Source organism: Equus asinus, chromosome 12, assembly GCF_041296235.1.
Source record: "Equus asinus isolate D_3611 breed Donkey chromosome 12, EquAss-T2T_v2, whole genome shotgun sequence".
In the NCBI taxonomy this organism is placed as follows: Eukaryota; Metazoa; Chordata; class Mammalia; order Perissodactyla; family Equidae; genus Equus; species Equus asinus.
In genome coordinates this window covers 3,314,057-3,339,890 of record NC_091801.1, presented here as the reverse complement: position 1 = coordinate 3,339,890, position 25,834 = coordinate 3,314,057, and the positions used below count along the sequence as shown (strand labels likewise).

At 41.1% G+C, this 25,834-nt stretch overlaps 3 protein-coding genes across 3 annotated transcripts in view; 2 read left to right on the top strand and 1 right to left on the bottom strand.

Annotated features, from left to right (window-relative positions):
• Window positions 1-20,346, top strand: part of E2F5 (E2F transcription factor 5) — a 35,309-nt gene extending 14,963 nt beyond the window's left edge. Inside the window, exons 2-8 of the mRNA XM_044780331.2 lie at window positions 11,358-11,467; window positions 12,337-12,498; window positions 13,811-13,854; window positions 15,100-15,164; window positions 16,221-16,488; window positions 18,549-18,593; window positions 19,576-20,346. Coding sequence (XP_044636266.2) covers window positions 11,358-11,467; window positions 12,337-12,498; window positions 13,811-13,854; window positions 15,100-15,164; window positions 16,221-16,488; window positions 18,549-18,593; window positions 19,576-19,685 — 804 coding nt within the window. The 3' untranslated portion in view covers window positions 19,686-20,346. The remainder of the gene's footprint in view (window positions 1-11,357; window positions 11,468-12,336; window positions 12,499-13,810; window positions 13,855-15,099; window positions 15,165-16,220; window positions 16,489-18,548; window positions 18,594-19,575) is intronic.
• RBIS (ribosomal biogenesis factor) lies at window positions 20,330-25,296 on the bottom strand. Its single transcript, XM_014839142.3, has 4 exons — window positions 25,157-25,296; window positions 23,057-23,173; window positions 21,041-21,157; window positions 20,330-20,459 (listed from the first exon to the last, which is right to left on the bottom strand). The coding sequence occupies exons 2-4, from the start codon at window positions 23,168-23,170 to the stop codon at window positions 20,388-20,390; spliced, it is 303 nt and encodes a 100-aa protein (XP_014694628.1). The 5' UTR covers window positions 23,171-23,173; window positions 25,157-25,296; the 3' UTR covers window positions 20,330-20,387.
• CA13 (carbonic anhydrase 13) overlaps window positions 25,285-25,834 on the top strand; it is a 77,981-nt gene continuing 77,431 nt past the window's right edge. The window contains exon 1 of the mRNA XM_044780337.2: window positions 25,285-25,616. The gene's annotated coding sequence lies outside the window, so the exon portion shown is untranslated. The remainder of the gene's footprint in view (window positions 25,617-25,834) is intronic.

Sequence of the window (25,834 nt, the reverse complement as noted above, 5' to 3'; positions counted from 1 at the left end):
TTATTCATTAGCTCTCTGAGTCCGTTTCCTTTCAAACAGGGGAGTGTGATACCTGCTTTGCAAAGCGGTCAAGAGTGTTAAACGAGATAACCTCTGAGAGACACTGTTGCACAGTTATCCCATTAGTGGCTTAGGCATGGTTCTTCTTAACTGTGGGCTAAAATCAAACATTCTGCATATTAATTTTCTTTACCGGTGTTTGAAATTAGCTAATAACCAGTCCAAGTCTTATCATGAGATAGATCAACAGAAAATAGCAGGTGGCACAGTTGAAAGTGAGTTCACTCCGTTTTAAAAAATTTTTCATTAAAATACTTAATAGGCAATCTTGGTACATCCCTTGGGTTCCTTTCACCTTATTTTCAGGATCTCGTCACTTGTGAACATGTGTGCATGTGTATAGACGTCATCGATTTTATGTGGTGTTTCTATTGCCCATTTTTGGGTGTGGGATTCTGGTCCTCCTCACTGTGATGGTAGTTTCTGACGTACAGTGGCTGAACCATTGAGCGCACACGTATTGGCAGCCTGGTCCTGGAAGAGGGGGAAGTACCTGTCTTGCAGATGGAGAACCTGAAAGACAGGATGTTTCCCGTAGTTATTGTTTTTGTGTTAGCCCTTTTGAATGCGACATGTGCCATCAGGAGAACATCCTTGAGCAAATGAGCCGCAACTAATCCTAATCAAATAAAGTGACCACATAATATCTCTCCCTCCCAGAGGTAACACTGGGCTCAGTGAACTCAGTGTTAAAGTGAAGGGGTGGGGTCACAAAATTCTTAAACCCTTTTTAGCACTTATGTGTGATCTCACTCAGCTCTCCTGGTTTATTTGTCCTCCCGCCTCTTAAAAGCATCACAAGCATTCATTTTGTTCCACCTATAGACATCAATTTGTTCCCTGTCGGTGACATACTTTTAGAAAAATATTTAAAATTTGGAGGGGAGAGCTGTTTCTTTCAGAGGGTTATGTTATTCGTTTGCTTTTCCTGAAAAATTGAGTTGGAGTGGTACAATTGGGTGCTTCCTTTATGGCTGTATAGGTCAAATCCTCTAATAGCAAGTGTAACTGTTGTAGGTAAGTTTGACGCATGCACATGTACATTTAGCGAGCATCTCCCCATTTTGCTCTCTGCCTGCCCCTTGTCAGTCCCCAGGCCATTCCCCAGGGCTGGAGAGAAATGCACAATGATGCTAATGGGTCTCACTATAAATTCGTGACCCGTAATTTCAAAAGGACCAGTAGGGGGCTCCAGCACTCCTACACTACTCACTCTCTTGCTCTCCTAGATGAACATTTCACACTTTCTTCTCAAGCATTAACTGTCCCCTCCCTGCTTCACTCTCCCAGCCCCCTCCACTGATGAGAAAATAAAAGGCAACCAGAAGACGGTGTCTCACCTCTCCCCCTGCCTTGTCTACTGTGATACCTCCATCTCCCCAGGCTCTCTGCTGGACTTCAGTCATTAATGTGCCCTGTTATTACCTAAGGCTGAGCCCTCAGCTTGTCTGGTTCACACCTCCCTTGCCGACCTACAGCTATCTCTGTAGTGGTTGCCCCCTTTCTCCCCTGCATCGTGAATTACCCTTCTTCCCTGTTACTGGATCATTCCTATCAGCGTAGTCACATGTTGAATTGGCTCCCATCTTTGAAAGAAAAGAGAAAGGAAGAAATAAAGCTTCCTGGAGAGACCCCAACACTCCCTACAGCCACTGCCCCATTTCTCTGTTCTTTGCCGCAAGACGCTTCCCAAGAGTTGCCCCCTCTCGCTTTCCTTCTACGCTTTCTTTTTTTTTTCTTAGTACTTTCTTTTTTTATTATTATTCTTTTTTTATTGAGTTATTGATAGGTTACAATCTTGTGAAATTTCAATTGTACATTAATATTTGTCAGTCATGTTGTAGGTGCACCACTTCACCCTTTATGCCCACCCCCCACCCCACCTTTCCCCTGGTATCCACTAAACCGTTCTTGGTCCATAGTTTTAAATTCCTCATATGAGTGGAGTCATGCACAGGTTATCTTTCTCTCGCTGGCTTATTTCACTTAACATAATTCTCTCAAGGTCCATCCATGTTATTGCAAATGGAATGATTTTGTTCTGTTTTGCAGCTGAGTGGTATTCCATTGTATATATGTACCACATCTTCTTTATCCATTCATCTGTCGATGGGCACTTAGGTTGCTTCCACGTCTTGGCTATTATAAACAGTGCTGCAATAAACATTGGGGTGCACAGGACTTTTGGGATTGCTGACTTCAGGCTCTTTGGATAAATACCCAGTAGTGGGATGGCTGGATCGTATGGTAGTTCTATTTTTAGTTTTTTGAGGAATCTCCATACTATTTTCCATAGTGGCTGCACCAATTTGCATTCCCACCAGCAGTGTATGAGGGTTCCTTTTTCTCTGCAACCTCTCCAACATTTGTTGCTATTAGTTTTAGATATTTTTGTCATTCTAACGGGTGTAAGGTGATATCTTAGTGTAGTTTTGATTTGCATTTCCCTGATGATCAGCGATGATGAGCATCTTTTCATGTGCCTATTGGCCATCAGTATATCTTCTTTGGAGAAATGTCTGTTCATGTCTCCAGCCCATTTTTTGATTGGGTTGTTTGATGTTTTGTGGTTGAGTTGCGAGAGTTCTTTATATATTAAGGATATTAAGCCTTTGTCAGATATATGACTTGCAAATATTTTTTCCCAGTTAGTGGGTTGTTTTTTTGTTTCAATCCTGTTTTCATTTGCCTTGAAGAAGCTCTTTAATCTGATGAAGTCCCATTTGTTTATTCTTTCTATTGTTTCCCTTCTCTGAGAAGGCATGGTGTCCGAAAAGATCCTTTTAATACTGATGTCAAAGAGTGTACTGCCTACGTTTTCTTCCAGAAGCCTTATGGTTTCAGGTCTCACCTTTAGGTCTTTAATCCATTTTGAGTTTATTTTGGTGAATGGTGAAAAAGAATGGTCAATTTTCATTCTTTTACATGTGGCTTTCCAGTTTTCCCAGCACCATTTGTTGAAAAGACTTTCTTTTCTCCATTGTATGCCCTCAGCTCCTTTGTCAAAGATAAGCTGTCCATAGATGTGTGGTTTTATTTCTGGGCTTTCAATGCTGTTCCATTGATCTGTGCACCTGTTTTTGTACCAGTACCATGCTGTTTTGATTACTGTGGCTTTGTAGTATGTTTTGAAGTCAGGGATTGTGATGCCTCCCGTTTTGTTCTTTTTTCTCAGGATTGCTTTAGAAATTCGGGGTCTTTTGTTGCCCCATATGAATTTTAGGATTCTTTGTTCTAATTCTGTAAAGAATGTCATTGGGATTCTGATTGGGATAGCGTTGAATCTGTAGATTGCTTTAGGTAGAATGGACATTTTAACAATGTTTATTCTTCCAATCCATGTACATGGAATGTCTTTCCATCTCCTTATGTCATCATCCAATTCTCTCAGAAAGGCCTTGTAATTTTCATTATATAGGTCCTTCACTTCCTTAGTTAAATTTACCCCAAGGTATTTTATTCTTTTTGTTGCGATTGTGAATGGTATTGTATTCTTGAGTTCTTTTTCTGTTGGTTCATTACTGGAGTATAGAAATGCTACTGATTTATGCAAATTGATTTAATACCCTGCAACTTTGCTGTAGTTGTTGATTACTTCTAACAGTTTTCCAATGGATTCTTTGGGGTTTTCTATATATAAGATCATGTCGTCTGCAAACAGCGAGAGTTTCACTTCTTCTCTCCCTATTTGGATTCCTTTTATTCCTTTTTCTTGCCTGATTGCTCTGGCCAGGACCTCCAGTACTATGTTAAATAAGAGTGGTGATAGAGGGCATCCTTGTCTCGTTCCTGTTTTCAGGGGGATGGGGTTCAGTTTTTGCCCATTGAGTATGATGTTGGCTATGGGTTTGTCGTATATGGCCTTTATTATGTTGAGGTAGTTTCCTTCTATGCCCATTTTGTTCAGAGTTTTTATCATAAATGGCTGTTGGATCTTGTCAAATGCCTTCTCTGCATCTATTGAGATGATCATGTGGTTTTTATTCCTCAGTTTGTTGATGTGGTGTATCACGTTGATTGATTTGCGGATGTTGAACCATCCCTGTGTCCCTGGTATGAATCCCACCTGATCATGATGTATGATCCTTTTGATGAATTGCTGAATTCTGGTTGCCAAAATTTTGTTTAGAATTTTTGCATCTATGTTCATCAGTGATATTGGCCTGTAGTTCTCTTTTTTCATGGTGTCCTTGTCAGGTTTTGGTATCAGCATGATGTTGGCCTCATAGAATGTGTTAGGAAGTGTTCCATCTTCCCTAATTTTTTGGAATAGCTTGAAAAGGATAGGTATTAAATCCTCTCTGAAAGTTTGGTAGAATTCCCCAGGAAAGCCATCTGGTCCTGGGGTTGTATTCTTTGGGATGTTTTTGATTGCTGTTTCAATCTCTTTCCTTGTGATTGGTCTGTTCAAATTGTCTGCCTCTTCTTGAGTGAGCTTTGGGAGATTGTAGGAGTCCAAGAATTTATCCATTTCCTCTAGGTTATCCATTCTGTTGGCATATAGTTTTTTGTAGTATTCTCTTATAATCTGTTGTATTTCTGCAGAGTCTGTTGTTATTTCTCCTCGCTCATTTCTGATTTTGTTTATTTGAGCTTTTTCCCTTTTTTTCTTTGTAAGTCTGGCTAGTGGTTTGTCAATTTTATTTATCTTCTCAAAAAACCAGCTCTTTGTCTCATTGATCCTTTCTACTGCCTTTTTCGTTTCAATAGTATTTATTTCTGCTCTGATTTTTATTATTTCTCTCCTTCTGCTGACTTTGGGCTTCATTTGTTCTTTTTTCTCTAGTTCAGTTAGGTGTGCTTTAAGGTTGCTTATTTGGGATTTTTCTTGTTTGTTAAGATGTGCCTGTATTGCGATGAATTTTCCTCTTAATACAGCTTTTGCTGTATCCCATATGAGTTGGTATGGCATGCTATCATTTTCATTTGTTTCCAGGTATTTTTTTATTTCTTCTTTAATTTCTTCAATGATCCATTGCTTGTTCAGTAGTGTGTTGTTTAGTCTCCACATCTTTGTGCCTTTCTCAGCTTTTTTCTTGTAATTAATTTCTAGCCTTATAGCACTATGATCTGAGAAGATGCTTGTTATTATTTCAATTTTTTTAAATTTGTAGAGGCTTGCCTTGTTTCCCAACATATGGTCTATCCTAGAGAATGTGCCATGTGCACTTGAGAAGAATGTGTATTCAACTCCTTCAGGGTGGAGTGATCTATATATGTCTATTAAGTCCAATTGTTTTAGTTTTTCATTCAGCTCCACTATTTCCTTGTTGATTTTCTGTCTGGATGATCTGTCCATTGATGTGAGTGGGGTGTTGAGGTCCCCTACTATTATTGTGTTGTTTTTAACATCTTCCTTTAGGTCGGTTAATAGTTGCTTTATGAATCTTGGTGCTCCTGTGTTGGGTGCATAGATATTTATAAGCGTTATTTCTTCTTGATGAAGTGTCCCTTTGATCATTATATATTGTCCCTCTGTGTCTCTCTTTACCTGTCTTATTTTGAAATCCACTTGGTCTGATATGAGAATTGCAACACCTGCCTTTTTTTCCTTGCTATTTGCTTGAAGTATTGTCCTCCACCCCTTCACCCTGAGTCTGTGTTTGTCCTTGGGGCTGAGGTGTGTTTCCTGGAGGCAACAAATTGTTGGATCTTGTTCTTTAATCCATTTTGCCACTCTGTGTCTTTTTATTGGAGAGTTCAATCCGTTCACATTGAGAGTGATTATTGATGCATGTGGACTTAATGCTGTCAATCTGTCGCTCATTATCTTGTTTTCCTGTGTTTCTTTTCCTGTGTGCTTTAGACTACCCATTTAATAGTGCAATTTCTTATGCTGGGTTTCTTAGATTTTTCCTTATTTATTTTTTGTGGCTCTGTTCTGTTTTTTAGTTTAGTGGCTACCCTGAAGTTTGTATTTAGAATCTCGTGTATAATATAGTTTATTCTCTGGTGGTCTCTTACTTACTTGGCCTATACTGATTTAGACCCTTTGCTCTTCCCCTCCTAAATAATTATTTTCATTTCTTATTCCAACTCGTGTTATGAATTTGTAGTTAGAGTGATAAGATCATCCTTGCTTTGGTAGTTTCCTTTCCTTTACCCTAATGCTATAGTTGAATATTTGCTATCCTGTTCTGGTTCTCTCCATCGGTCTCCCTAGTCTGTGGATTGTGTCCCCTTTCTCCCTTTTTTCTTTTTTCAAGTATGAGAGCCTTCTTGAGGATTTCTTGTAATGGAGGGCTTTTAGTTACAAATTCCCTTAACTTTTGTTTGTCTGGAAAAGATTTAATTTCTCCCTCATATCTGAAGGAAATTCTTGCTGGATAGAGTATTCTTGGCTGAAGGTTTTTATCCTTTAAAGCTTTGAATATATCACTCCATTCTCTCCTAGCTTGTAGGGTTTCTGTAGAGAAATCTGCTGACAGTCTGACAGGGGCTCCTTTATAGGTTATTCTCTTTTTTCTTCTTACTTCCCTGAGTATTCTTTCCTTATCATTCCGATTTGCCAACTTTACTATTATGTGCCTTGCAGTGGGTCTTTTTACATTGACAAATCTAGGAGATCTAAAACCCTCCTCTACACACATTTCTCCGTTGATCCCTAGATTTGGGAAGTTCTCTTCAATAATTTCATTAAGCACACTTTCTGCTCCATTTTCCTTTTCCATATTCTCAGGAATTCCTATGATCCTTATGTTCTTACTCCTCATTGAATCCATTATCTCTCGGAGATTTTCCTCATTTTTTAAAATTCTTAGTTCTCTTTCTTCCTCTGTCTGGCGTCATTCAGCCTGTCTGTCCTCGATTATGCTGATTTGCTCCTCTAGGTTGTCTACACGGGCATTCAGGGAATCCGTATTCTGTTTTATCTGGTCCATTGTGTTTTTCATCTCAAGTAATTCTGTTTGATTCCTCTTTATGATTTCAATCTCTTTTGTGAGGTAACTCCAGAACTCGGCTTGTTTCTCCATCTTTCTCTCTACCTCATTGAGTTTTTTGATTATAGCTGCTCTGAATTCATTATCACTTAGTTTACCTAATTCCAAGTCCTCAGGACTTAATTCTGTGTTTTTATTGTTTTCCTTCTGGTCTGGGGCTTTTATAAATTGCTGGATGGTAGAGGAGCGGGTTTTTCTCATGGTGGTAGAATTCAGTTGCAGTTACAGCCTGTCGCCACTAGATGGGGGTCGAGAGTGGCGTGTTAGCTCTCCGCCTTGGGGCAAGATGGCTGCGCCCACTGGCTTTGTTGGGGGGGAGGGGCTGTTACTCACACCTCCGGTCTGGGTTCAGATCAGTTCTGTTCTCTGGTCTCCCAAGGCCCTTGATTTATAGGGTCCCCGTGGACGGAAGCTTTCCCCCTGTCAGCGGGTCTCCACTGAATCAGCGGCAGGAGTCCTAGATGATCCCCCGGTCGCGCAGCCCCTCCCCCGCTCCTTCCCCACCCGCGCCGCAGCGATCCAGACTCTAGGGGAGGGAGCCATGTTCTCTCTACGGTTCCAGCGCCTCTGAGGGTGTAAAGCAAGGTTATGATCTCCGCCTTCTTGGTATTGTAGGTCTCTAACGAGCTGGCATTATGTTTATTCTCTGAAATTCAGTTCTTCCAATCTTTTGTTGTATTTTGGAGGGGAGAGAATCCCGGGTCAGCTCACCGCGCCATTTTGCTCCGCCCACTCCCTCCTTCTACGCTTTCTTGAAATCTCTCCATTAAGGCTTCCGACTCCATTTGACTCTGCCAAAACAGCTCTGACCAAGGTCACCAAGGATCCTTGCAAAGTCCCATCCACTGATGGGTCTCAGTGCTCATCTGACTCGTCCTGACAGCGGTACATGACATGGTTGCTCTTTCTTACCCTCCTCCCTTCATTTCCAAGACCGCACTCTTCCTGCTTCTCTTCTGTGGCAGGTCGCTCCTTGTTTCCCAGACCTTAATCACTGCAGTACCCCAGGGTGGGTGGGCCCTTGGACATCTCTTTCCATGCTTACCTCCTAGGTGAACCCAGTGGGTTCCATCCTGTGTCCTGGAATGTCTTTTTACTGATGACTAGCAAATTCGCCTCTCCAGCTTGGCTGTCTCCCCTAACCCACACACTCTCAGGTCCAGTGGTCTTTTTTGATTTCTCCCCTTGGATGACATTCTGAAATCCAAGTCCGCAGCCAAGCTCCTGATTTCCAGTGCCCCAAACCTGTTCCTCCTGCCGTCTTCCTCATCTCCAGGTGCTCCTGTCAAAAACTGTGGAGTCACCCTCGACCCCTCTCTGACTCAGGATCTGCGGCTTGCCATACCTTCCTAATAGATCCAGAATCCCACCGTCTCTCACAACCTCCACAGCTACCCCCTTCATCCAAGCCACTACTGTCTCTTGGATGGATGATTGCCCTTGCCTTCTCATGGCCTCCTTTCTTCCACCCAGAGCAGCCGGACAGAGCCTTTTAAATGTGGAGTCAAATCACTGTGTGCTCACAGCCCTCTCGTGCCTGTCTATTTCCCTGGGACTAAAAGCTGAAGTCTTTATTTACAATGGCTGCAAGACCCCGGTGATCTGGCCCTTTGCTATCTCCCCGACATTGTCATCATCTTCATCTCCCTGTCTGTCTGTCTGTCTGTCTTTTCCCCTCCCTCCCGCCTCTCTTCCTCCTACTCTTCCCATCCTCAGCATTCTCCCTCACACTCACTGTTCTGGCCACCCTGGCCTGCCTGTCTTTCCTTGAAGGAACTAAGCCTGTCCCCTGACTTCAGGGCCTTCACCAGCTGCTTCTGCCACCTGTTCACAGGGGTCACTTCCTCCATTCTGTTCAAATGTGACCTTATCAGCGAGCTCTTCTCTGAAAACCCCGTTAAATGTAGCCCCTTCCTACATACATGCCTCCTGACATAATTATTAGTATGTTATTAGCCCCCCTCTCCTCTGAGCACAGGGACTTTGTTCTGTCACTGCTGTGTCCTTAAGACCCAGAATGAGCCTGGCACATCTTGTAGGTGCTGAATGAATGAATGAAGGGGGTGTTGATTCATTGTATGAGTCTATTAAGTATGAAAGTCTTGGGATACTTAATAAAAGTTTTTAAGAATTCACGTGCAACTTTTTAAAACGCTACATCAAACATGGTAGATACATATACACACAAACTCTAAATCTTACCCAGTGTCCCCTGTTTCAACCTGTATTTCATGATGAGGCTGTTACTTTACCAACATTTAAGTATTAATTATGCAGCAGACGTTGTGCTAAGACTATCCAGTGTAATCCCCACAATTCAGCATATGTTATTATCCCATTTTACAAAAAAAGAAATGAGGGTTAATGAGTTTGAGGCCAACTGGTGACAGGAAGTGGCAGCCCAGGGGCTGGCTTGTGGTGTGCCAGACCCCAGAGCCTGACTCCAGAACATGTGGGCTGCCGGACTACAAGCCTCCTGGACATCCTTTCTAAGTGATGTGCTCTCTACACGGGGGCCGTTTATATACCTAGTTAGAAAAGCATTTAAAAAATAATATTTAGTTTTGGAAATCAAAGGTTAAACTTGGAAATTGTTAAGCAGTAATAAATTATAAACAAGATAGTTTTTAAAAATTTTGAGCCGAGTGATATGGCATGGCTCTCTGCCTAATGACCTAGGATAGCTGCTGTGCTCGGGTGCATACAAACACGTTCTCATCCCGTGGCAGTGAGCTGTTGCTATGGTGGCGAACGCTTTTGTGTCTGAGCACATGGATACGAATCACGCAGAGCCGGCTTGGGGTGTTCTGGGCTACTTGTTACTAGGACCTCTTCAGAGGAAAGTGAGAAATGAATCCGCAACTCCAGATTTTTATGGTGAACTTTGCAGTAGACTATTGCTGTTCAGAGAAACAGCCTCAGACTCAAGAACAGAAACCGTGAAGGCAGATAAAACCAGGAGGGAATTTCTAAGAACAAGAGAAGAGGCTATCGATGAAACCATGCCTAGACCTGCTTTTGTTCTGGTGCTCTAGAAGAGATGGGCCAAGTTAGAGTTGGGGACTCAAAGAGCCCCACTTTCCAGTGCTTGCTTCTCTCTGCCACGTCCTACTGACTCTCCTGGTCCGCTGTTTGAGGCCAGAATCCCCTTCCTGAAGACCTGAAGGATTGGACAATAGCAACCTAGTATTTTTGTTAGCACGACAATTGATGGAATTGACATTTCCCTTGAAGTGTCCGAATGCCTGTGCAGTGAGCAGTAGCTGTTATCACACTTGCTCCCCATGGATGGAAGGTCCAGATTACAAACAGTATGCTGTCCTGGGTTTTTGTAGGAGCTGTTTTTTTTTTTTTTACAGAATCAAGAAAGTAGTGATAGCTGGTAACCAATTGTATGAAGCTAAATCCTATTCATTAATTTAGATGTTGTGCTGAATATTGTCACTGAGGACATAAATGTGTTTTTTCATTACTACCATGAAACTTAAAATGTGACTCCACACTCAAGATAGTTTGGTGTCTAATCCACTCTGAAAAACGACTGTAGGCTAACCTCTTCTTAGAGGTTCTATTTGTTCTGTTGGGAAACTAATGTCAGAAATGTGAGTTGGAACTAATTAGAGGGACTGTACAGTGTTCTTCAATTCACTCATAACATGATAGCATGAAATATTTTGTTGATTTTATCTGATGTGGATGAAACTACCAAGCTTTTGTGTAATAGTTGCTAGTACCACCACCTTGTGCCATAGATTTTGATTTCTTGTTGACTTTATGCTTTGTGTTGGGATGGCATGATTCATTCCTTTGTTTTCGTTGTGAGTTTGAAAAATGCAGATCGTGTATTTCAAAGTATTGCAATGTGTGTATAATTCAGAATTTCCCCCCAAGGATGTTGACTTCATTATTCAAAAATTTGCTGAGATAGAATTTTTCAAGTTTCAAAAAATAATTAAGGCTCTCTTTAGACAAGACTGCTTGTGAACAGAGAAATAAGATAGAAAGTGACATGGGTGGGCAATTAAGACTCCTCCTCAGGATTAGTCCATAAGGTGACGTGAAGTATTCTTATTGTGTTCTTTTATTTTCATGGGCTTTGTGTCATGACCTCTTCATTTTTTTTCCCCATTCCAACAGCTGCTGGCTTTTAAATGGAATAATTTCTTTGGTATTTGCAATGTTTGAGAGATGCTTTGAACATACCCAGCCATTGTTCCCAAGCAACTGACTGGGTCAAAATTGGGATTTGGCCCTCACGCTGTGAACTTAATAACCAACCCTTTTTCGCTTTAAAATATGAATTGTAATTTATTTCATTGTTCTTTGTTCTTTCTTCCTTCCTTTTTTTTTAAACAGGCTGCAGATACTTTGGCTGTGAGGCAAAAAAGAAGAATTTATGACATCACCAATGTCTTGGAGGGAATCGACCTGATTGAAAAAAAGTCAAAAAATAGTATCCAATGGAAGTAAGTTACAAACCAGTATTCTATTCTAAGACCTTTATTTTTCTTCCCAATGTTCTGGGAAATCTGACCTTTCTAAATCCTCTACTTCAGCCCTCCACTCTGGTCACACCAGCCCCTCACTTTTGCACAGACACACCTCTCTGGGCTCCTGTGTCTGGCACTCCATTGTTGCGATGTTCCCTTGCTCTCCCTGCTGTTTAATTTACACTCTTATTTCCTCCCTCAAACTGCTCATTAGGCACACACTGCATACTGCTTTGTATTATTCATCCTTCTCTAATTGTTTACCTGCCCAACGAATGTGAACTCCCTGAGAGCAGGAACTATGTCTTATCTCTGGGAATATGTACCTTGTAAATAATAGTTGATTGAAATACATGTTGTCGTTTGTTAACTGTTGTATGGTTGTATGTTTGAATGTGACAAATAAATACTTTCTTTTCTGCAAATTTGTCTCCTTTGGGCTTAGTTTTGTTAATGTTTTTAGCCTAAATCTGACCAAAATATTAAAAGACTGTAATTTATTTTGCTGGCCTCTCAGTCTACATGATGAAGCTTCCAGGTGTGACCATGTGGTTTTGACATCCTTTTGGTGCCTCGGTCACCAGCCTGACCCTCCAGATGACAAAAACCACTCTCGAACATATTGAGAATTTTTGCTCTTTGATTCTTCTTGCCAATGAATTTTCTAAGCAAACATGTTCGGAGGAATGGTGTTTAAATATTCTAAGGATTTTAATGCTTGATTTTAGAAGAGTGTAAATATCTGTGTCTTGAATATATTAGTAATTGAGTCAGTTTTGTTACTACAAAACGAAGTGACGTTAACCTGGGTCTGATAGTGGGGCTATTAATTCTATGTCTTTAAGAGGTGTAGGTGCTGGCTGTAATACGAAAGAAGTCATAGATAGATTAAGATATCTTAAAGCGGAAATTGAAGATCTAGAACTGAAGGAAAGAGAACTTGATCAGCAGAAGTTGTGGCTACAGCAGAGCATCAAAAATGTGATGGACGACTCCATTAATAATAGATATCCTTTTTAATAAGTTATGTGTATGGCTATAGAATGTGTATTTATATAACTTATTCTCCCAGTGTGATGATCAGTTACTTTTATTCTAGTGTTTTTAGAGAGTGAAGCTTTGCAAGTGAATATAACATTTTAATTTTATAATAATCTTCTAATAATTTATACTAACATTTTAAAAATTTTACCTTTTTAACTTATATGATACATCTATTAACATCATTCCTGTGTTGTATGGAGAAAAACACATTTATTTACCTTTGGTCTACCCATTGATAGGATGCAGCCTGCTAGCCACAGTGTGCTTCGGGGGTCTGTGAAGAGTAGAGGTCATGGTTAAGTGCACAGGTGGATTCAAGTCCTTATGTTCAGTGTTCTGAAGTGGTAAATAGTCAGCCACTCTCAAAGTTTTGAAAAATTAATTTTGGTTTGAAAATGAAATATCATGGGCCTGCAATCAATCCAGGATACTTTCTACCTAATGTTAACTGAAAGATAGTACCTTCTGGAGGGTGGGTTTCCAAGGTTTGGGTATCTATCATGTTATATTGGGAGGAAAAACATTAGTGATATACTCCATGTGTTTCTTGCGATCACTGTGTTCTCTTAGATATCTGTTATTCTCTCAATTTGCAGACTTACCTGTACTCTTATGGAACATCTTAACTACATTTATCTTGTACCACCTCTCATGAACTTTTGACTAATGTATACAATTAATTTTTCCTGTTGCCGTGTCTTTGGTGAGCAAGTCCACGACCTCATTTGTTATTTCCTTCCTATGCATCAGAGCTCCTGAAGAGTTTGATAACAATGGGGGTTTTCAAGCTGTGCTCTGTGGGGCCCCAGGATCCAAAAACCATTAACTAGTAGATCTTGGACTTTGCTGCGCTGCTTTCCAAGATTCTGTCCTCTCCCAGTTCCTCAAACCATGACCCCAGAAGATTCTTGATGTGGAGGCTTATATGGTCTTTCTGTACTCACCCCGATTGCATTCTTTTTCCCATCAATATCCTTTCCCCAGAAACCCCTGTCTCCGTGAGGAATGTTTTCCATCTCTCTCCCAAGGGTCCTCGGATGTCACAGAAATCAAAAGTGGCTTCTTAGAGGAAAGGATGGAAGCTCCTCTTATGGACCTTTATTTGATTGTCTTTGCTTTTTCAGACTAAAGACTTCTGTTCTCTTGTATCTGACCATGTGTGACGGCCCCTTCATGCATTTGGTCTTGTGTTTATTTTGGCCTTCAGACTTATTATCTTAATTTAAATGCCTAGACCTTGATGTAAATGTCATTCCTTAACTCTTATGACAGAACGTTTTCCTATGTAACACATGAAGACATCTGTAATTGCTTTAATGGTAAGTACCGTTAGCACATTTTTTATGACATTCTTCTCTGACCTATTTAGGATAGAGTGATTCAGAACTCCCCACGCACTCACCCTAAGTCATTGCTTTCAGGCGGTGTTGACATTTTGTGTCACTCTACAGAGCTGTGTCTTGATAGGCTGCTTTCTTTTCTGTTCTCCTGACAATAACTGCTTTCTGCAGCTTTCACTTCATTGCTTGCATTGGTAGGTATCAGCTGTGTGTGGGGAGGGGCAGCTAAGTCAGAGAGGGATAAAGCAACAATCTCAAAGTGACGGAATCACAGTCACTGACTGAACTTGAACTAGAACACTGTTCTCATTGGCACTGTTTATGAAACCATATGCAGCAAGTGTGCTGGTCACAAATGGAACCCAAAGAAAGCATGAGGACAGGGTGAGGTGAATCCATTTTGTAACCAGGAGAATTATCCTAACCCTATTCCATTCCCTACCCCCATGCCTCCCCTTGAAATGATGCTATAATGTATTAACTAAAACGGGAGGAGCTGTCTTCCCATAATTACATATAACACAAGTAAAATGAAATTTTGCATGTGCATTTATATTTAATTATGCATGGCTAATAAAAGGACAGCCTGGTGTATTATGCACACACACACACAAAATCTGCCAACCACCTTGCTGAGTGGAATCTGATTTTCCATGTAAGACTGCGTTGGCAATATGTGTGGCCTTATTGCTCTGCTTTGCCTCCATATCTCCTGAGCTTTTGAAGAAAGTTTGGGGAAATATTCTTAATCTTCAGCTCTACAGAGACTACTGTAGAATTTGGCTTCAAAAGTAAGCTGACTTAAGCTCTAGATTTCAATGTATCATACCTAGTCTCTAGTATCCCCACTCATTTAAGTAGTTTAGATATTTCAAGTAAACAGTGTTATTTGAGGCTAAAAGTTTTCAAGAATCTCAGCCTTTCCACAAGATTGAATGAAAGCACAATTAACTTGAGCTGAGTTTGTTAATAAAAGAGCTAACACTGAGTATTCACCCTCTTCTAAGACCTACTAATATATTTATTTACTTCATTTAATCCTCAAAATGAACTTATACAGTAAGTATATTTCGCCCCTTTTACAGAATTGAGAACCGAAGCCCAGGGTCCCCTATTCTGGAATTCAAACCCAAGCATTCTGAGTCTAGAGCACACACTCTCGCCACTGTATGCCAGGAGCAGTGGTATTTTCTAAAATCTTAAAATCTTTATTTTTTTGACCAGGTGATACACTTTTGGCCATTCAAGCACCTTCTGGTACACAGCTGGAGGTACCTATTCCAGAAATGGTATGTAGGATAACTTCTGTTAAAATGCATCTGCTGTCTCAAGAGGGACAAATGCATTTTCTTTAGCTGAATATGAGTGATTGTGTGTAAACTCTTTCATGTCTGTTTGAACATATTGACATCTGAATTTGGATGTGTTCAGTACTTTAGTAAAATTATAGAAGTGGCTGAATGAATCATTTAACATTTTACTTTTTTTAAGATTTGCTTTTCTTTGAGCTGTGAGATATCAGAGAGTGAGTAATGATGTAGTCAATAATTTTAAAAAATCAGTCTCTATCACTAACATAACAATCCTAACGAAGGGAAAAGTTCAATTTAAATATCAACAATAATACATTGCTTTAAATTAGGTCTTTTTAAAAACATTTTCTGACTTACTGAGTCAAAGATAATTATTGAGTGTATGCTAATGTAAGTATCATGATTTTAGTTTTCGGATTCAAAGTTCCTAAAACAAACTGACTTGAAAGCTATAACAACCAAAAAAGGAAGTAGAAAAAGATTACTATTATCATCTACCTCCCTCTCCAGAGCTGTTCTAGTAGTTTGTATGTAGGCATTTATATTACTGGATTCTGAACCCTCAGGATGCAAATTACCTTTGAAACGGAGGAACTCTACACTTATATCTCTGTAGGAAAAATCAGTTGTCTTTGTGCCTACTGAAGGGAAAAAGTTTTGACTTGTGACATAGTTGTCATTTAAGACAGCACGTTGAGATGACCACACCCATGGCAGCGGACGCCAGCAATGGAGTCCATATATATGGAGAATGCACTGACTCGTACAATTACAGTAAAAGTGGATGGCTGCCAGAATTCTACAACTGAGAGTTTTTGACGATCAGTATTTGAGAAAAGCTTATTTTTAGGGGCAAGTGGTTTATAGCCCTCAATTCTACTGTTGGTCTCTACTCTTGCGTTCTGACCTAATGACTTTGTTTTGTGTGGTTTTAGTTACTCCCAAACATCTTTGCCTGTCCTATTTTTAATGTTTCAAGGTAGCAAGACATGTTGATATTCATTCATTTGTTTATACCCCATAACTTCAAAGGGTCAGAATGGACAAAAGAAATACCAGATCAATTTAAAGAGTCATTCAGGACCTATCCACGTGCTGCTTATAAATAAAGAGTCCAGTTCTTCTAAGCCCGTGGTTTTTCCGGTCCCCCCACCTGATGACCTCACACAGCCTTCCTCTCAGTCCTCGACTCCGGTGACTCCACAGAAATCCAGCACGGCGACTCAGAATCTGCCTGAGCAGCACGTGTCCGAAAGAAGCCAGAATCTTCAGCAGACACCAGCCACAGACTTATCTTCGGGTGGGTTCAGGACTTTGTTTTAAAAAGTAGAGAGGGGAAAATATGAATACTGCTGTAAACAACGTGGAGAGCTTTTCTCAGTTTGTCAGTTGTGATGTTATTATCTAATACCGGAGGCAAAATAGCAAGCTGAGCTCAATCAGAAATATTAATTTGGTGTCTCCTGTGTGCCCAGCTCTGGAATAGGTATTATGAGAAAAATTTAAAAACAGATCTTGTCTTTAGTTATAATACTACAGATTTGTTTCATAGGCTGTTTGTGTATATGTGTATATGTATGTATATAAATAAGTATATTCAGAAATATACAATCAGGCACAATGTAACGTGGTTAAGACTGTGTAGAACTATGAATACTGAGCAAAGGAAAGATATTTAATGAGCCAAAGTTTACAGTTTTCCTTAGGATTGCATTTTTGAAAGTAAGCCAGATTTGTTCCTCTCCCCCTTCCTTTTTACTGTTCATGTATGTCAGCTTTTTATCTGAGGTTTACATTGTGAGGTTATGTCTTAGTAACTCTAGGACATATTATTGAACGTGCTCTAGCTGCCTTTAAGAAAAACCAAACTAGTGTGGAATATTGTGACTCCTGCTTCCTGTTTCTCCATATTCTCTGTTGCTATACTTTTTATTTGGAAAGCTTAGTTTTATAGAGTTGATAAGTGGTCTCAACTCCAATTATTTAGGACATCTTTCTTGCCTTCCTAAATTGTTTTATCTGTGAAGTGATAAATAGCTAAAACTAAAAACTGGGCCTCAGGAAGAGGGACCACACCTCCTCAATGTACAAACTTCCCTGGGCTCTCAGTCTTTCCCCTGGTTTCATAGATAGCTATTTAGCACCTCCTTAGTGATTCCAAATAAAGGAGCCATGGCAGATATTCTCAGTGATGCTGAATGAGGCTTAGTCAGGCCCATCTGGAGGTAGAATTGCAGATAACTCAAACCTCTCATGTAATAGTACATAATCCAATTTGTGTATTTTTACCTTTGGGATTATGTCTCATTGGGATGTGGCATAAGTCTACTACTCTGGGAGTATACAGTAGTTAAGAGTGGGGCTAAAAAAATCTAACTGGACACAGAATATTTATCAGCTTCAGTCACTTATATCCTCCCCTCCTTTCCTTCTCCTGTAAGTATTTCTATACTGTAGGCCATGGGGATGCACAAGGGAAAGCGTCAGCCTTAAAAAGCTTATAATCTAATTGTAATCTATTTGGGATGAATAAAGCAGGCAGGCTTTAGATAGTTTAGCTTAGACACAGTACATTGGCTTCCATAAAGCATTAAAAAATTCTGAGCATTTAGTTTCTCTACGTGGTTTTGTATTTGGAAACAGCGGGGAAAGTTATTTGGGGCCAGATTAGAGAGGACCTTGACTATCAGACTGAGTTAGGATCTTAGCCAATAAGCCAGTAAAGATTTTTGACCAGGGAAGTGGCACGACTAGGACCGTACGCTGGGGAGCACAGGAGTAGCATGATGAGGAGAGAAGATGCTTTCGGCCCTGGGATGCAGAGGTTAGAGGCAAAGGTGAAAATTTGTGCAGTTATGCCACTGTGAGAGAACATTAAGGCTAAAATAGGTTGATGACAACGGGATTGGAAAGAGAAATAAAGAACAGATTTGAGAAATACCTTTTAGGCAGAATAAGTAGCGTTTGATGTGTGAGACCTGGAGATAAATTCAACAGGAGGAATGGAAAGTGATGGGGAAGTCTTAAGGTCAGGGGACTGAGACAATCATGGTACCACTGACTTTGTAAAACCGAGTCAGTTTTGAGAGATGGTAATGAGTCTTTGGTCTACATCTTGAGTTTGGAAGTTTAATGCAGGGAGGGTAGGCGCTCATGAAAATGCTCTGTCCATAAAGTTCTAGTACTTTAATTTTGTACGTTTAATCAAACCGCTGTTGGAATATAACTGTGCTTAATATGTACTGTGTTTAAATATGTGCTGTGCTCAATATATGCTGTGTTTAAATATAAGTGCCTTTTACTGTTAAAATATATAAACAGAAATGTAACAAGACTTTATCCCATTTCTGTTTCCAATAGGATCTATTAGTGGAGATATCATTGATGAGTTAATGTCTTCTGATGGTAAGTAGTTTAAAATGTTATAAACGACCTTATACATTACTAATGCTTTTCTAGAATTTATAAGTGGCACATGCTTTAAAAGAAATGAACCTCTATTTTTTACCTGCTTAACATACTTTGATAATTCATGAAAATTCTCCCTTGATAATGCTTTATAGTAAATCATAGGTATCCTTGAGAATTTTTTTTTTTTGCCTTCATTTCAAGGGAAAAGAATCCTTAAGGGGATACTTATCACTTTCACTGAATAAACTGCTAAGCTGTTGGCACACTAGTCCTTTTCACTCCTGAAGAATCTGGCCAGGAGTAAAATAATTTAAGTGAACAGGTCATCTGAAAACCAGTTGTATAAATACTTCCACCACGGCCAATTTCAGGCTGCCCATGTGAAGTCACCAAACTATTACGAACATTCGCCGTGTCATCATCTAATCTGAAATAATTCTTAAAAATCAATTAGCTACCGTATTCTAATTACTTTCATAATTACTCTGTGGGCTTCACCTTTCTGTTAAGTTCTTAAATTCAAAGTCCTGGCTCCTAACAAATACAGCTGAGACCTAGGAAGTGGCAGCTGTTAAATTAGCAAATGGTACAGTAAGCACTTGGAAATTTAGTCAACGTTTCTGTAGAAGCAGGAACATCAGGAAGTTTAATTCTAGCTCCTGCTTCTGTTCTCAAAGTGGGAGCTAATTCAGCAGATCAGAGAAAACACTTTGACCGGCTTTTGAATCATATATTTTAGTAACACATTCAACCAATAAAAATTTTAACTTATATTTCTCAAGCTAATACCTATGATGAATCTTTCAAAACATACACTAAATACAACTCATTAATTTCATCGTTATTTTCCTAAATTCCTGTGTACCATAGAAACATAGCTTGACGAGGACTGATGTATTTGAGAGTGTTTTCTGCTAAACACCATTACGCATTTGCAGAAACCATCTTTAACAGGCAATTTGTGTTTTGCTTGCAGTGTTTCCGCTCCTCCGGCTCTCCCCCACCCCGGCAGATGACTACAACTTTAATCTAGACGATAATGAAGGAGTGTGCGATCTGTTTGATGTCCAGATACTAAATTATTAGATTCCACGGCAACTCGGGACTCTTATCTACCTCTAACTGTGTAACCTTTTAGACTTCTTAATAACCTAAGTATTTAAAATAATGAATGTAACACCTTTTTAGTTCACTGATTCTGAAGTGTTCTTCCCTAATACTTTCTCTTTTTTACTTCACAAAACTTCAACCATCAAGCAAAGGGCTCTGCTTCATGATAAAAAGTGATTAAATAGCCACCAGCCCCCCACCACCCTTAAGTAATCACATTCTGGGATTTCAACTTTTCTTCTAATTCTGAATCCTTCTGTTTTTTTCCTCTTAGAAGAGGAGAGTTAAAGTAGACTTAAGGTCGTCAAAAACAGAAAGTTTGGCCAAGGGCTCATCACTTGTCTGTCTTACATTTTTACTGCCATGAAACTGTCCCCATTTCTGTGTCCTCCACGCCAGACATTCACTGCCACTTCTAAAGTGAAGGATGTAAACCAGGCTATGTTCCTGTTTCAGTGAACAGATTTTGTGAAGTGCCTTCTGTTTTAGCACTTTAAGTTTATCACATTTTGTTGACTTCTGACATTCCACTTTCCTAGATTATAGGAAAGATCTGTTTATGTAGTTTGTTTTTAAAATGTGCCAATGCCTGTACATTAACAAGATTTTTAAAAATAAAATTGTATAAAACATTTAATTTATTGGTCTTTTTGGGGAATTGGATGCATCATCAGTGTATTACAACTGAGCCATTAATCTTGTAGCTTCGTCAACATTAACTGGTTCGTTTTCCTGGCATTGCGGAGGAATCTGTAGGGAGAAAAGCATTATATTTAAAAATTTAGATAACAGTGGCTATCTAACAAAAATAGGTAACAACATCTACATTAAAAATGTAGAGGGGGCTAGCCCAGTGGCGTAGTGGTTAAGTTCACGTGCTTTCGCGGCACAGGGTTCACAGGTTTGCATCCCAGGTATGGACCTAGCACCGCTCGTCAAGCCACACTGTGGAGGCATCCCACATAAAATAGAGAAAGACTGGCACAGATGTTAGTTCAGCGACAATCTTCCTCAAGCAAAAAGAGGAAGACTGGCAACAGATGTTAGCTCAGGGCCAATCTTCCTCACACAAAAAAATTTAGATACAAAAATGACATATATAATCCATTATCCAATTTAATTTCTCCTAGTCATACATTTGGAAGTAGAACAATAAATTCTCCTAGTTGGACTCAAAGGTTTAGAGTCTGAACATGACTGAATAGGCTCTGCATCCTTCAGAGCCAGGTATCCTAGAGAGCCAGGCACTAAAAACTACATGCAACTTACAGGCCTTGAAAATCTGGAGTTTAATTTATTAGCTATAACAAAAGGATATGATTTGTACTCACCAGCTGTTTCTGCAGAGGCTCAAGGGAAAGGCATCTCGAGAAATGTGCAAGTTCCTTTTGTATATCTACAAAAGCTTTATTCATTCTGTTCACTTTTTCATCATTCACAATGTTTATCTTTTAAAAAAGAAAAAGAGCATTAATCCATCATCTTATAACCATTAGTGATAAAACATATTCTACCTTAATTCAACCTTGATAAACCAAAAGATGTAAAAACTCCTTTATCCCCCCTACCAATCTGTGGGGATAATTCACACTAAAATTCTTAGACTCCTAGTGGGAAATTTCACATACAAGGTTCTGTTTCCTGTTTTTCCTGCTGCTCCTAAACCATTTCTCCTTCAGAACGCTCAGCTCCTTTGCACCTCAGGCATCAGGACATTCTGACATCCCTTTCCTCATACTGTCCCCTGCCAACACCATCATACTTGCTCCTCATGAGAGATCTCAAACCTTGGCTCACTGACCTCAGGCCTGGCGTCACTGCTTAGCAGTTTCAACAGAAATCTAATCCTACTGCCTCTTAACCCTTCAGGTCTCATCTCATCTCCAAAGATCCTTTCCACCACACACCTCAGCCATCCACTCCCATGGGTTACGTTAGGCTGCATCATTACCTGTAACTAACTGCTCCATCTGTCCTTCTAGTTCACTTAGTTTATTGACAATTCTCAAATCTCACTGAAACCTTTTGCCACCAATTTCACTGTTTTTCACATCTTCACTTTTTCCTTTAAAAGCCGCACAGATTCCATGGCCATCATTTCATCAATCACTTCTTTACACTCTCTTAACCTTCCTTCTCTCCCCTCCCTTAATCGAACTCGCCTGGCAGCCTAGTCAAACTCAACTTGCATCAGCCTTTTCTGAACCTAAAACTGAAGCTGTAGAAAATCATAACTGGCCCACTGGCTTCACTTGAAATTCATGACCACAAACTTCAATTTACCATTTCTATAGTGCTTGGTGACCTTACAACCTCCCCCTAGTAAGTTAGGCTACTTTCTGAGAAGATTATTTGATCCTTTCTCCAACCAGGCTGCCTACCCACAGATCTCCCTCTCTTAGAGCTTTTTCATTAGCATCCACAAAGCTTCTAGTATTTACTATGGAAGCAATCTTCCCCAAAGACGCCAAGCTCTTCCCTTGCCTGGGGCCTCCGCACTTGCTATTCTCTCTGCCTAGAACATGCTGCTCCCAGCACTTCCCAGGTCTTTGCATTTCCAGCTCCTTATCATTCAGATCTTGGCTTCACTGTTGACTTTGAAGACAATTCTATGTAAAACTGTCACTCCCAAACCCGGCTCATGTCACCCCTTTATTTCCTTTATAGCATTTGCAAAGTCATAAAAGCTGAACTCAGCTAGGTCATGAAAACTGAACAATAAACTGTTACATTTCTATGGACTGCTATGATAATTACTAAGTCATGGAGAGCTGACTCCACCTATGACTTAAACTTGAAAACATTTTCTTAAAGAATCTACTTAATTGTGATCAAGAAATTTCCCATTTCCTAAATGTTTTGAAATAAAAACAAAGGAGATAAAGAAACTCCTCTCTTTTCAAATGTTGCATTTTAAGAAACAAAATATTTTATCTTCATTTCACAGATTTCTGTCTCAGTTTTACCTATCTTCAGAGAAATAAGAATGGGTGCTGACTGACATTCCAGGTCTTGGCTGTGTTAAGAGGTTCTTAAATATATTTGAGTTCAGAGCTAAGAACTGTTTTCCATAGCATGTTTTTTTATGATTCCTATGCTCTGACATAACTATTAAACTGTTATTTGGAGTCTCACATATTTGCAGTTAAAATGCTTTTTACTTTTCATACATTTGGATTCAAGAAAGGGAGGCTTTTCGTCTTTTTTTTTTAAAACAAACATATAAAATCATCTTCCATTTGTAGGAAAGGCTAAGAACCTGTTTTAAAGAATAGCATCAGCTTTTCAGTAGCTTTACTATCATGCTTTGCTTGTAAACAATAAAGTTAGAGTACTTTAATACTCACCTTCTTAAGATTAGTGGTAACAGGTTTTGCTTTATTTTTAACCTTGAAGTTTTTTTGGCTGGCTATGTGAAATACATTCCTGGACTTCTGCCCTCTTAGTTTGTTCTTGGCCATTGTCTAGGAAAGAAAGAAAAGGAGCTCAATTAGGCTGCCCACCTTTATGAACTATAAATCAACTTAAGTTTTGAAAATAAAGGTACCAGTTAAATCTACAAATCCCATCTTACTTCTAATTATTTCTAAGGTTGCTGCATGCATTGCATTATTTCCACATCTTCTGCCTCTTCTAGATTTCCTGCTGTTTATTGCAGTGTGTATCTAACCCTCCTCTGCATCTCCAGCACTCAGCCCACAGCGGGTACCCAGTCACTTTTGCTGCTTGAGCTCATCAAGTAATCAATCCACACAATTTCTTTTCCAGCTCTGTCAGCATCCGACCATGTTAACTGTCAGCAACTATCCCTCTGCTAATGACATACGACTGTACCATTCTGGTTCCGAGCAGACTCCAGGACGGACTCTGTCTCCTTCCTTCTTTTTCATTCCCTTTTACTTGCCCCACTTTCTCTCCCGTGTGCATGCACCTCCTCTAAATCAGTCCTTAGTCCTGCACTTCCTACCTCCCCCTCTCTGTTAAATTACTTTCACAACTTCCATATCACCTCTATGTGAATGGCTCTTGCCTTCAAACTTCAGATGTCCTCTTCATTCTATAGCTAAACACACACTAAGCTTGTAAATTCTACCTTAGAAACATCTCTCAAATCTATATTTAACAATGCATGTGAGGAACAGTTTAAAAAATATTAACCGTTAAGATTTATTGAGCTTTGACTATGTGAACAAACACTGTGCTAACATTTTACGTGCTTTAACTAATTTACTGAGAGGTATTTTATCTCCACTTTACAGATCAAAAAAACGAATGCAAAGAGAAGTGAATTTGCCCAGTGTGACAATGTTAGTAATCAGGGAATGCCAGGATTCAAAGCTAGGGAGACTAGACCCAGAGCTCACATTACGTGATGATACAGCCTCTCATTCATGAGTAAAAATGCAATACAAAAACATGATGTCCGGGTCACTGCGATAGTCCCTAGGACTATTTGGTTAGACCATGGGTTAGGGCCAAATATGCACATGGACCAAATAAAGTCAGGCACTTGTCTTTGTAAATAAAGTTTCATTAGGACACAGCTACCTATACATATTGAATTATTTTCTATGGCTGCTTTCCTGCTACAACTGTGGCCCGCAAAGCCTAGATTTCCTATCTAGCCCTTCCCAGAAAGATCGCCAACCCCTGACTTAAAAGTCATCGGCATTCCAGGCTGTGCTGCATAGCGCTGTGTGAAGAGCCTTCCCGAGGCTGAAGACCTCCAAGCGGCTCTTCAATGCCTAAGGAGCAACACGCTTTGTCCCGGCATCCCGCATAAACCTGTCAATGTATCTGCTCCCTCCCTATACACCCCAGCCTCGTCTACTATTTGTTTTCGGAGACACTTTGTACATTCGGCCTTTCTTTCCTTCGCTCACATTGTATCTCTTGACCGAAACCTATATCCTCCTGCAACGTCTAGCCTCAGGAAACTACTTAACAGCCAGCAACGCTTTTGAACCCCAACAATACTTCCACTTAAAAAACGAACACAGTAGAAAATCCACGATTACAGAAGACGTAGAAAATACACATAATAAATCCCCTCAAATGCAGTAATCCAAAGTCCTTCCAATAGTACCCCAAATGCTATCAGCCCTCTGTGCACAAGTCAACCACGGTGCACCAGCTGCGGTGCGGCGCGGATGCGCACACCCGTGAAACGCGCAGGCGCGAGACGTAAGTGACGGCGCCGGGACGGGCAGCGCACGGCGGGGACGCTGCGGAAGGCTCGGGGAGCGGGACCGAGCAGGGGGAGAGGGGATTCGGACACCACAGACCGACCACGGACCCGCCGAGGGTCGGAGGCCCTGCAGGGACTGGGCTCCGGCCGGCCTGCACGCGCCGCCGCCGGAGCCACCCGAGCACCAGGCCCGGGCACGAGGCCGTCCGCCCCGCCCCGCGCGCTACACTCCGGCCCCCCGGAGGACGTCCTTACGTACCCCTCACCGCACCCGCGGACCCTCGGCCGCCCCTCCGGCTCCCGGGGACGCCGTCCGCACGCAGCCGGCCAGGAAGTTCCGGAAGGAGGGAGCCAGTCAGGAGTCCTCCCACGGGCCGCAGTCCCGCCCGCCGGGCAAGCCACGCCCACAGGCGGAGCCGCATCCATTGAGGTCAGGCCCCAGACGGAGAAGCCACGCCCACCGAGCGAGCCACGCCCACGGAGCTGAGTCGCCTCCATTGAGTTCAGGTCTACACGGAGATAAGCCCCGCCCACAGAGAGGAGTCGCTCCATTGAGCACGGGCCTACAGGGAGATAGGCCCCGCCCACCGATAGAGCCACGCCCACCGAGCGGAGATGCCATTGAGGTCGAGAGGTAGACAGAGAAAAGCCACGCCCACTGGCAGTAGTCCCGCCCAAGGAGCGGAGTCGCCTCCAACGAGCGCTGGTCCCAGGCGGAGGTAAGCCACGCCCACCTGCTGTAGCCCCACCCACAAGACGTAGTCCCTCCGCGAGGAGGTTCCCATCCACCGAGCGTAGTCCCGCCCACGGGGCCAACCCTCGACCGCAGAGCCCGCCTCCCGACCACGGCTAAGCCCCGCCCACAGAGCTAAGCTCCGCCCATCACGGGAAAGCCCCGCCCCGTTGGCATCGCTTGCTCGGCTCGGGGTTGCGGGCG